The sequence below is a fragment of the Xenopus tropicalis genome, chromosome 6, assembly GCF_000004195.4.
Source record: "Xenopus tropicalis strain Nigerian chromosome 6, UCB_Xtro_10.0, whole genome shotgun sequence".
NCBI classification, from domain to species: domain Eukaryota; kingdom Metazoa; phylum Chordata; class Amphibia; order Anura; family Pipidae; genus Xenopus; species Xenopus tropicalis.
In genome coordinates, this window is record NC_030682.2 from 117,381,173 (window position 1) to 117,394,396 (window position 13,224).

Below are 13,224 nucleotides of genomic sequence, written 5' to 3' on the forward strand. Positions count from 1 at the left end.
AAATTAGACTAATGACGTCACTCTGTTGCAGGCCAGCACCCACCCCCCCAAACTACCAGTGTACACAAAACGGCAAATGTGAATATAAAGATAAGTATAATACAGGCAATAGAGTCAGCAATCCCTGAAACAAAATCAAGAAAAGGCACATAGAGAGGAAAAGAGTATATTGACAAAAATACAAGTGCATAAAGAATGGAGGAAATACAGGATTCATGACAAAAGGGAAAGGGTGACACATACGCTGAACTATAGCTCTCACACAGTAATGCGCAACACCTAAAAAGGATAATCAAAAGAGCACACGACTGTCACAAGTGTCAGTATAGAAAAAGGCTGTTATTTATACTGACACTTGCGACAGTCGTGTGCTCTTTTGATTATCCTTTTTAGGTGTTGCGCATTACTGTGTGAGAGCTATAGTTCAGCGCACAGTGAATAAAAAGAAGATATTCATGTGACCTGGTGTGCTGGTCCTTCTTATAGGTGTGTGTATATATATATATATATATATATATATATTCATGGAAAGTCGAACCGCTTCACACAGGACTTATAATCAGAAAAAAAATATTTTTGTTTTTTTTTTGCCTTAATAAATATTTTTGCTGATTATAAGTCCTGTGTGAAGCGGTTCGACTTTCCATGAATATCTATGCCTCTATTTTTGGACTGTACCCAGGCGATGGATCTCTCTTTTTTCGTAAGTGCCTATCCGTGTGGTGTTTGTATATATATATATATATATATATATATATATATATATATATATAACAAGAATTATATATATATACAGGTATCGGACCCCTTATCCGGAAACCCGTTATCCAGAAAGCTCCGAATTATGGAAAGCCCGTCTCCCATAGACTCCATTTTAATCAAATAATTCCGAATTTTAAACCTGATTTCCTTTTTCTCTGTAGTTATAAAACAGTACCTTGTAGTTAAGCCCAACTAAGATATAATTAATCCTCATTGGAGGCAAAACAATCCTATTGGGTTTATTTAATGTTTTATTGATTTTTTAGTAGACTTAAGGTATGGAGATCCAAATTACGGAAAGACCCCTTATCCGGAATACCCTTGGTCCCGAGCATTCTGGATAACGGGTCCTATACCTGTACACAAAAACAAGAAGTCCTCTGCAATCACCCATTATCAATATATATAGGACATTAACACATTCTTAATCTACTAAGTAAAATTTCTTTTACCTAGAATAATACACTCATAAGAATGTAAGCTCTTCAGGGCAGGGTTCACCCTCCAGTTGTTTCATGTCCAAGTTACAACATGAAAAAACAAATCTCACCCTACAAACCATAATAACTAACAGCATTGCTGTGTGCATCTGTATTTACTCATTGTACTCCCCTGCACTGGCGACTTGTGGAAATTAGCTGCATATTAAACAAATGGTGACGTTTGTAATAATCCGTGGCACCCAGGGAACAGCTGGCTTAAACCTCTGCTACACCCCACAGCAAGCAGACCAATCAGGGTAGTGAGGTGGGGTTTACATTTTAAGCAGTATTCAAGACAGTTTCTGCTCGGAAGACCCTTTCACTGCCTTTTTTTTCTTTTTCTTTAGAAAACGCCTCCTGGCCATTCCACCTCTCCCACAGAGCCCAATGCTGCACGCCAGAGCTTCTGCTGAAGCAGACAGATCTGCTAATGCTAGGAAAGATGAAAGCATTTAATGTGTAACAGGTACGTGATCCTTACTGAATGTCATTTGGACATATGTGTGCATTATCCCTGGGGTGCAGGAGCTGCAGCATTTCAGCACTCTAGCGCACGGACAGCTCCCATCTGCATTGGCTCCACTGGCTCCATCAGCTGCCGGGCTCTCAGCAATGTGCCGCATGTTGTAGCCCACACAGGGCTGTACCAAAGGGAGGCAGAATAGCAGGTGCATGGAGAGAGTTAAGCAAAGGGATATATTTGGATATATATTTAACTAAGTGGAGTTGTGTGTGCAAAATATACAGTATCATATCCTGCTGGAGCTGGTATGTAGCGCAATCACCAAATGATATGCTATGAAACCTTACTGCTTGTGTTATGCATCTCTGTTATGTATCTCTCTCTCTCTCTCTCAAACAGTTGATAGCAATAGTGATTTGAGACCAGGAAATCGAAACGGGGGCCCCAGCTCTGGTGCAGCTCCCAGCATTATTGCTGTTGAAGGGATTCTGGGAGCTTTAGTTCACAGCACCTGGAGGGCAGCAGTTTTCTCTCCCTAGGCTAGTTGCCTGGTGGTAGCGATATCTTCCAGTTGCAAATGTAATCATGGTGTGCATATATGGATACCTTAGGATATCTGCACACTGCTACCAAATGCAAATGTATATTCCAGACAAAGAAATGGTTTTCTTTACTGAAAAAAAGCTAAAAAGCAAATATAATATTCTTACTCTTCCAGTTATGCACTGTCATTGGCTGAATATCATTCCTAGTTCTTTAAAAGTCTCTGTAAGGAGGAATTAAACAGGCAACAGCCATTGCCTTTTACAGAATCTTATTGTAAATAGGAGAGTGTCGGCACAGGGATCATTTAAGCAAGGCTTTATTCTTCAGGGGACAAATAGCAAAACCTCAACACAAAGACACACCTACCCGGATAAACTGCTGGAGAATTACACATGGCAGAGAGAACAATACAAGAACCTTATAGTATAATATATATAATATAATACAGGTATGGGATCCGTTATCTGGAAACCCGTTATCCAGAAAGCTCCGAATTATGGAAAGCTCATCTCCCATAGACTCCATTTTAATCAAATGATTCAGAATTTTAAAACTGATTTCCTTTTTCTCTATAATAATAAAACAGTGCCTTGTAATTGATCCCAACTAAGATATAATTAATCCTTATTGGATGCAAAACAATTCTATTGGGTTTAATTAATGTTTTATAGATTTTTTAGTAGATATGGAGATCCAAATTACGGAAAGACCCCTTATCCAGAATACCCTTGGTCCCGAGCATTCTGGATAATGGGTTCTATACCTGTATATATATATATATATTAGTCTCTGGCAGAGTTTTATTTTTAAGACAGATGGTTTGGAAGAAAGTATATCTTATTTTGCTTCAGCTTTATCCAAGCAACAGCCATTTATTTATCATTAAACTACAATTCCCAGCATTCCTAGATAGCTAGGAAGTGTACTTCAACAATGATGGAGAGATGCAGGTTGGTAAATGTGGTGTATTTATGGTGACCTGTCCCTAATGTCATCTATGTATTTTGATCTAAAACAAAACAATACATAGAATTAGCAAGATAAATAGATTAACCACATCACAGTTGCACATAGTAAGATTTTGTGATTTGGAGAGGCCATTTTGAAACATTATGTTATTGGAGCCCATTTCACAAATTAATACACAAACAATATGAGGGTGCAGCTGACTGAACTAAATCGCCCCACTGCTGTTGGGAAAGGTATCAGCTCAGGGATACAGTGTTACCTTGCTTACACCAAATGAGTTGGGACTGAAACTTAGTTGGACATATATAATAGGGTACCGAGACTCAATTGTTTTGGGCCCTCAGGTTGTATTTACTTGCTAAGCACTATGGCTATTGTTAAGTACAGGGCTACCACACAGTTGGCACTTTCTAAGTAAAGCTCAGACCAGTAATGTAGCCCACAATATTGTCATGTATAAACAAAGTTACAGTGTGCGTTACAGATTCGCAAAGCTACAAATTACCATATCTCTAGAGTACAATGGGAAAATATGGCAATTTGGAGTAATTTGGAGTAAACAGATGCAGTTTTTTGGCAAGATCAGTCCATACTACATAAAGGGGTTGTAAACTGACATATAAAATTACGCATGAGGAAAGCTAATTTAATTCTTAGCATCTTTCAAATCTACTGAACATTTGTTTGTAAATTCACTTAACATTCAAAGCAGTATTGGTCAGTCCCTTTCTGTTCGATCCAACCAAGACTCCTGTTACCATACTTTTGACTTTTTGATTAAAGCCCTATTCATTGAACATATGTTGAAAAGGGGGTTTACTACCCCTTTGTAATGTTGTATACTGTTGCCATTTAGTCAATAAATACAAATTTCATGGCTTTGAGATGCACTTGTAGATCTGCAAACTTTCCCAGCCATTTGTATTAAATTGCATCTGGATTTAACCCAAGTATAGAGGATGTTAATTCCAATCATATGACAGATAAGTCACTCCTCTCTGCAATGAATTCTGCTGTTTTGGATTATATTAGCTTTGCCAAAGGAAATACTGCCTGGAAAAGAGACCTTCAGATCCAAAAAACTTAGAGCATCTTCTTAATTATCAGACATTATGGGCATCCCACTCTGTTCCATATGCCATTTAATTGCTAAAGTACTATCCGCCCATCTCTAAAGGACAAAAACAGCATCTTTTCCAGCACAGTAAATATAGATTGATTGTGCGCCGATTGTGTCTTTTTCTGCTGCAAGGCCATTTGTTTTCCAAGAAACAATCTATTTGGCAGATTGTTCATTGACATTTAGAGCTCATAGCAAATACTATTATACATTGCATTTATTGCATTATTAATCAGCTCAACCTTTACTGTGAAAATGTTGCAACTGGAGTGTTATTTCCAGTTCTGTGCACTTTCTCTGTATTACCTTTCATCAAGCAAAAGCACGATGGGCTATATCCTCATTACTTAATGTGTTCATAAACAGTACACATACCTCATTTCCAACAAGGCAAAAAGAATATTGTCATTTGTGATATAACAGATTGTTAGGCGGCTGCTATTTGTATGGAGCTTTGCTTATGTCTAATATTTCACCAAAAGGAACTCTGTTTAAGTATACGAACAGACCAAACTAATACTAAAGGTACCACCAGAAAACATGTTGGGGATACTGGTGCCTTAATATTAGGACTTTAGTAATCACATGAAGCATATTCTAGGCAATATATATTATATATACAGTAAAAACTCAATTTTAATTCCCCTGATTTTAAGTTTTCCTGCATTTTACACCATTGTTTTGTAACCCCACTAATATATAACACATTTTCCCAGATTTTGCACCATTTGTTTCTGGTCCCCTGAAAAACTTAAAATGGGGGTAATCATATATTATATATAATATAATTATTATAATTATAATAATACCTAACATATTACAGTGTTGATATTTGCAGGCTGTGGTATGTAGGCAGCATTCACAACATAAAAAACTTGCACCCTGTTTTTAAATAGAGCACCAAGACATATGTCTTTGCATCATTTTTCACTCAGCTATGTGGACCAGCTTGTGTATTTGGTATAATAAAGGATGGACTGCCCTGTCAGAGTAGTAGAGGGTCTCCTGGTAGTCCTCAGCCCAAGTGGGCCTCGGCCAAGACAATTCCCAGCAGCCCTTCCTTATTTCCACTATATGCCTATTACATTCAGCCCTGTCTCCATCTAATTGTTGTGTGGGTGGGCGCATAATGTCAGGTTCTCTGGTTGAGTCTACTAGGCTCAGTCTGACAATGCCATTACCTGCACAGGGCACAAGGTGGTAAAGCTGCACCCATGTTAGATACTGAGGGATACCTACAGGATGCTTCAGTGGTGTGTCAGTACTGCTTGATTTGCCCCTTTACTATAAACCCACTTATCCAGACCACTTAAACCCAATTGCTTATTTCACTATTAGCACTGCTCCTCACTGGAACATGTAATTATTAGTTAGAATATTAAATCTTCTCTGTATTCCTTTTCATGCAAATGAACTGAGCCAGATAAGGTCCCACAGGGAAAATGGCAAAATAGACTACTATCTGGGCATTGTCAAAGAGATAAGCCTGGAAAGGATTTTCCTATTGATTCATGAAAATGTTCTCCTGGGTGACAGATGGCAGCATGCAAAATGCAAGAATCTACAAGATTGGGGGAGATGGAATGCAAATGGGAAATGCACTACAGAACTAATTAGTGAACACGGCTATCTCATTCGTCATGTAGGGGAAGATTAAACAGATGAGTAGTCGTGTAGTGTTCATCACTTTAGAATGTACCTCCCTTGTTTGACATGTTCATTGTCAGCTGAACGAATGGCAGCGTATGTGAGAAGGCTAGCGGCTCTCATCTCCGCCCTTTCAGCAATCAGTGTGAGTAGTGTTATAACAAGCAGGGAAATTAATGGAAACAGGAATGTATTGAATATTTGGCCACTGCTTTCACGTAAATTACAGCTTAAAGCAACAACATCCTCGCACAGGAGCTTTAGTTGTTATGAACTACATGGCAGTAGTTAGGTGTTCCTTGGTGCTCATTTATCAACACGTGGCAAGTTTGCACCTAGGCAGTAACCAATCATTGATTCGTTATTTTTACCTGCTGCTGCAGTTAGAACAGTTAAAGCTAACATGTGATTGGTTGCAATGGGTTACTGTCTAGGTGCTGTGACTTGTGATCTCTATGTTCAATGTATATATTTATTGTTCAGCACTGCAGAATATGTTGATATTTGATAATTATATTCTAAGATATGTGTAGTATTTAAAGTCACCTTGGCCTACCATGATCTGCAAAGAAGCTTTTGGTCTGCATCTTTGTGATTTTATATGGTATTGGAAATGCTCTGTTATGTCTAATATTCTAAACATTAATGGGGTTATGCATTTATGGGTACAGTTGTTTTTTTTAACCTTGTATAACAGGAATGATATAAACAAATACATGGGCTGGTGGATCAATTTCACTATTTTATATCTAAAGGTTATACAAATAGTAACACGTTAAAACTTACGCGAAAAGTTGCGCATTTTTCGCGTAAGTTTTAACGCTACGAAAAATGCGCAACTTTTTACGCAACTTTCGTAATGGATACGAAAAACTCGCGTTTTTACTCAAAAATCGTATTGGTAACGAAAAATTCGTACAGAATCCGAAAAAATCGCAAAACATACGAAAAAGTCGCAAAATGTTCGTTTTCAAGTCGGAACTTTTCCAATTCGGGTCGGATTCGTGGGTTAGTAAATCAGCCCCTTACAGTAATTCATCAACCCATGTATTTCTTTAGAAACTTCAAATTTCGAGTAAAAAAGGAATAAAAAATGACCCAAAACATGTGTACACACACATATAAACACACACTCATGAAATCTTACATGTGGTAATCAGTGTGGGTCTGTTTTACAAACAAAAGGGTCAAGATGCAAATTTCCCTGGCAGGCAGTTGTATGCAAAATTCCATTTATTAAAGGTACAGGTATGGGACCGGTTTTCCAGAAGGCTTGGGACCTGGGTTTTTCCAGATAAAGGATCTTTCCAAAATTTAGATCTTCACACATTTTCTGCGGCCAACGGGGGCACCTTGGGAGGTGCAGGGCCCCTAGGGCGGCCCCCAATCCGACCCTGCAGAATTTGGATGATAAGCTTTTCAATAAAAGTCTGTCTAGTCATGAAAACTTTAGTGTGGTCGAATTTGCCCAATGACAGATTTGCCCAAAGGTTGCCAAATCACATGAGATGTAAGAACTCACACATTACAAGGCTGGTTTCCCTTTACATTGTCAGATACAACATCTATATTTTAAAAATATAGTAGTCGGTAAAAGGGTATATTGTGTCCAGCTATGTTTCCCTGTCTGGAACAGCAGAAATGGTCAGAGGTTATTGTGTTTGATGTGTGAGTATACTTGCAGTTATGTTATTTCCCACAGAAAGGCATCTGCTTGATCAGATACAGGCACTGAGCGTTTTAATTTGGACCTTTGTACTACAAAGTAGTTTGTGATTGGGGGCTGGTAACCACATCATAGTTTCAAATTCTATAATAAGAGACAGAAAGATAAAATGTTGTACAGAATTTCCCTTGCAGAAGAAATACTTGAACTCCACTTTTTCCCATTAAAAGCAGATGAGAAAATCTGTTTTACAACATTTACCCTGTGGTTAGTGCTGGGTGCAGCTGCCTGAATAAGCAGTGAATGCCTTGCAGATTGAAGATACGCATTTATAAATACGAATACCAGACCTTCCCTTGAATGCAGGATGTCAATGAAATTAATTCTGCTGAGCTACAATGAATCAGAGTAATTTCTATTTATCCTAGGCACCCTGTATAATGAGGGGGTCTGCTCTGCTGGCTTCCTATTATTTGTACAGAGGCAGCAGGGGCACAGAGTAACCAAATGTAGTCACTGTTGAGTGACTGTTCTGTTAAAGCCTACATGTGTTAGATTTTCTTACCTTTGAAATGTGAAGTTTACCATTAAATTCAAATGTATGTTGTAGATTTTTTGGGAGGTGTGACATTTTTTCTTTGCTGCTCTACTTCACCCTGAAATGAGACTTAAAATGCCATTTGTTGTGAAGTTTAATGACCCCAGATACCTGAAGGGTGATCGGTGTCTAGTGTTTTTTATTGATTTATTATTTGTACTGCTTCATCTGTTTGGGCATTCAGGCAACGTACATGTACTGAAGAGCTTTTAAATAATTGAAAAACCTTCAATAAATAATGAAGACATTTTTGGCACTTTGCACCCTGCCTTCGTGGAATTTGCATCTCACGGACGCAATGCTTTAGCTCCCGGAATGGAGTGTAAAGACTTAGGCCCTTTTCTGTATGCAGCACTACAGTACCTTTGGGCTTATTTATGGAGGGCAGGAGCACCAAGTCCTGCAGAATAACAGCCCTTAGAGTACAGTGCAAAAACACTTGTGCCCTTCCATATAATAAAACAAAGGGCTAGATTCAATTTCATGAGAAAAGCTTGTCTCCTAATTCAGTTATGGATTTTCACATTCAATTCAAGAAATACGTATCTCACTGTTTATCACATGAAAACTCTATTGAAGGCTATGTGTAAAAACTGAAACTAAATTAGGAGAAAACTTTGCTCTTCTCATTTTGAATATTGCCCAGTTTTTTTCCATCTGATAACCACAAAATAATGTTTTCTTATGGAATCTGGTTCAAGGTGTAATGACAGTATCACATGCTCCTTTTCCCAAGTCCCAGTGTGAGGACCTCTTATTTACCTCTTCTGGAACCCTGTTAACCCCTGCTTGGTGCTGTCCAGTTTTTTCCTCTGATTGACTATATACTACCAGAGACACAACCAGTCATGTACATTCAGTGACATTTATGAAGAGGCAAAGTTCTGGTGTCTGAAGTGCATTAAAATACAGTAAATCTGTGCTATACCATTTTTTGTGTTGTTCTGGGGCATATATGGACACAGCTTATATTCTTACAGTGGCACACAGATTCACATGTAAGTTCATAAGTCTCCAATATATTGAACAATTTAGGATCTAGATAAACAAAGTCCAGAGCTACAGTATGCACTGTTGATATTGTATTTGATTTGAACTGCTATTAAATATATACTTCAACTATAAATAAAAGAGAGGTTGGAACAACTTATAAAAGCACCTAATCCAGGGGTGCCCTGCAAATCTGGGGTTATTGCTAGTGAGGTTATTGCATTAGGATCTTGGAGATCCTTATGCAGTGTTCTACTGTAACCTCATTGCATTATACTGACAGATAACATGCATATTTCAAGGCACGTTTTTACAAATTATCTTAATAAATATACTATACACAACAGTTTTGAGCACCCTGATCTGAGAGAATAAATGGACTGCTTTCTACCAACTCTGTTTATTAGTGTGAACGCCTCTGATGTTTTCAATAAATAAAACATGAATCAGTCTGTAAAGTTCCCCTCTAGGTTTCAGTTGTAGATCCTGCAGAAACCCTTTTAACAAGGATGCACTTGTCCAATACATGTGAATTTTTCAAATCGAGATAAAGTTCACGGAGTGAGATATTCTTCCTGCTTGTGCTTCTGGTAGACTCTGTGGCCTGTAGATAGCAGTTAAATTATTTTGATAAATGACTCTCTTACAATAACTGTCGCCTAGGTTCACACCCTTTATTCTCTACCAACAGGGACCAATAACAAAAAAAACACAAATGCACTTTTACAACCACTCCGGCTAAATCATAAGTTAAGCTCAATCTTTCTTCTAACAGGCATACATGTATAAGATCCCATACTCACATATATACAGTATTCAATTGTATATTCCCTGGCAGTTGTTATTAGCCATTATAGGTGGTGTGACTGAAAGATGGTGTTTATATTGGAAATAATGCACCTGCTATAGTAAAACAGAAAGGCAAGGACATATATGCAGTGATTGCAGGTAGCCCACATAGCATAGCTTTGCTCCCTTCAGAAGCCTGTACAGCAATTGCCTGGAATAAGTGTGCACCCCATGCCTCAGGCTATTATCTCTCAGAACTACAGTAGGCAGCAGGGCACAAATCCAAGCATACTGACCATGGAGGTATTACATTTGTTCTAAGGATAGTAGAATTTCACCAAGGAGTTTCATAATGGTATAAAAGTATGTCTCTGCATGCCAAGTGCTTTTACATTGGTCATTGAAAGTCAAGGTGTCTTACTATGTACATTTTCTAAAGTGGGCATAACATAGGCATGGTATGAGGCATCTGGAAAAAAACACAATGCATGATTCATTTTTTATTGTCACTTATTATTCTGTGGATTTTTCTAATGGAAACACAACGTATTAAGTGCTAAATGGTTTTAAGAGATACCAAATATAGTGCCCTGACTAAATGTTGCTTTACCTAAAATGTAGTATATTTGTGTTCTGCTTCTCTCACTACTTTCTATGTAGGCATAATAGGCTTAGCTTTCAGAACTAGCCATGCCTAAACTTCCATTATATCTATGGCTGACCTCAGCCTTCCTTATGCCCTAGCTAAAGGTGGCCATACACGCACCGATAATATCGTACGAAACCTCGTTTCGTACGATATTCGGTGCGTGTATGGTATATCAGCGAGTCGACCAATATCGCAGGAAGCTGCTGATATCGGCCAACTCGCTGATCGGACCAGTTTGCAAAATTTTGATCGGGCGCCATAGAAGGCGCCTGACCAAAATCTCCCTTCAGCGCTGAATCGGCAGAAGGAGGTAGAAATCCTATTGTTTCTACCTCCTTACCTGCCGATTCAGCCCTGAATGGTGTGTGGCGGATCTGACGATGTTTCGTGTGACCGATGGAACATCGTCAGATTGCCACGTGTATGGCCAGCTTTAGCCTTCATATTGTGTTAAAAAGACAATGCAGTCTAAATTACAGGGATATGGCAGATGAATAGTGTTGTAAATGGCTCTTGACTTAGCAGGGATAGTTTTCTAGGTTTTCTTTTACCCTGAGATACCATAAATGTACGTCAGCATTGGCATTCCCCTGTACTAAGCACTGTTTAACACCTAAGAGTATAGTGATCATTGAACAAAGGATTGCTTTACATTCCTAAATAGACACTTAAGTTATGCATTTTCAAGCAGAAGGTGAACAAAATTAACCCGTTAGTTTTAATTAGCTGTCTATACATTAAACCTTGACAAATGTATATTCCAATTTTGACATTAATTATTCCCCCTGCATAGATGGATTTATAATGAGTTGTTATGACAGAGTTGGCTAAATGGGTTTGTCTTTTTTATGTGAAATTAGGGATTTAAATTACATCATAAAACAATAAATCTTTACACTTTTGCTGCAAATGGATATAGCACTGACAGATAATATAGATGCTTCTCAGATGCTGTTGGTTTTCTTTGTGAAAGAGAAGGGTACAGATGTGGAATTTGTTAGGGATGACCTGTCCTGAATTCGGATTCAGTTCTGGATTCGCCACAATCCATCAGGGTGGGTTTGAATGTTCGACCAAACCCAAAAAAGTGGGTTCGGTGCATCCCTATGTGAAATGCTTGGGACCTGGGGTTTTCTGGATAAGGGGGTCTTTCTGTAATGTAGAGCACCATTCCTTAAGCTGTATGCTTAGTTAACCATAAATTGTTTAGGAAGGTTCTATGGGAAATTGCAATCTTCTGTTTCAGAGCTTTTTGGATATCGTTTTTTCGGATAATGGAACCCATATCTGTAATAAAATTAGATTTTTCTATTAGAAAATTTTGAGGCAGGGGTTGTATTTAAGCAAATCTATGGTAGGGTCGGCAAGCTCAGCAGGTTTCTTTTGAAGGGTTTCTGCTACAATATTTGGAAATAGAATGATTTTCATAGGTCAGTGTCTTCTTTCTTTTTCCCCATTTTTATCAATTTAATGCAAAAAATACATTGCATCTCAGTTTGTTATGTACACATACGTGCAATAGAATTGTGTTATTAGATACAAAAACCTCTGCCTTCACACCACATTGTAGGTAAAGAAGAACACTCCTTGCAGACCACAGATATGTTAGGGAGGCAGTGATTGTTAATGGTTTGTTATTTACAAATATTGCCAAGGTTTAAACATTAATATGTTATTTATGTTCTGTTTTTAAGATTTAGCTCCTGTGAAAGAACATCATTCCTGTATCTCCTGGAAGTCAGAGTTGATTTGTTTCTGGCCTATGTCTACAAGTAACTGGGATCCTGTAGGACATTCTCTGGAATCTCATTGGATGGGATCAGCGTTTATGATACATAAGTACAATCTTTAGAGGATTTAAAGATGACTCACCTGCATGCTGGACTTAGTCCAGAGACAATAGAGAAATCCCGCTTGGAGCTAAATGAAAACCCAGACACGTTACATCAAGATATCCAACAAGTACGGGACATGATAATCACCAGACCAGATATTGGATTTTTAAGGACCGATGACGCCTTCATTTTAAGATTTCTTCGAGCCAGGAAATTCAATCAAATGGAAGCTTTTAGACTTCTTGCCCAGTACTTCCAGTATCGCCAACTTAATTTGGACATGTTCAAAAATCTCAAAGCAGATGATCCAGGGATTAAACGAGCTCTTATGGATGGATTTCCTGGTGTGCTTGAAAATCGTGACCACTATGGGCGAAAGATCCTTCTGCTGTTTGCAGCCAACTGGGATCAGAGTAGGTAAATGTAGATAGAATCTATTCTTTACTTCATTTTAACTGGCAATTATGATCCTTTCTGTGCCAGAGTGCTGGTTGCATTGCTGTTGCAGGTATAGGATCTATTATCTGGAATGCTTGGGACCTGGGGATTAGGGAGATTTTAGTAATTCGGATCACAATACCTTAAGGGCTGTGGCACACGAGGGAGATTAGTCGCCCGCAACAAATCTCCCTTGTTGTGGGTGACTAATCTCCCCGATATGACATCCCACCGGCGAAAATGTAAATCGCCGGTGGGATGGCATACGCG

At 38.4% G+C, this 13,224-nt stretch overlaps 1 protein-coding gene and 1 long non-coding RNA gene across 3 annotated transcripts in view; one reads left to right on the forward strand and one right to left on the reverse strand.

Moving 5' to 3' along the window:
* The first annotated feature begins 1,557 nt into the window (after positions 1–1,557).
* Positions 1,558–13,224, forward strand: part of clvs1 (clavesin 1) — a 38,982-nt gene continuing 27,315 nt past the window's right edge. Inside the window, exons 1-2 of one of the 2 annotated variants that reach the window (XM_012964142.3) lie at positions 1,558–1,710; positions 12,376–12,933. In XM_012964142.3, coding sequence (XP_012819596.1) covers positions 12,545–12,933 — 389 coding nt within the window. In that variant the 5' untranslated portion in view covers positions 1,558–1,710; positions 12,376–12,544. 2 annotated transcript variants of the gene reach the window in all.
* On the reverse strand, positions 9,628–12,640 carry LOC116411598. The gene is made up of 2 exons (XR_004223236.1): positions 12,554–12,640; positions 9,628–9,847 (listed from the first exon to the last, which is right to left on the reverse strand). It is a non-coding gene; the product is annotated as an uncharacterized LOC116411598 (long non-coding RNA).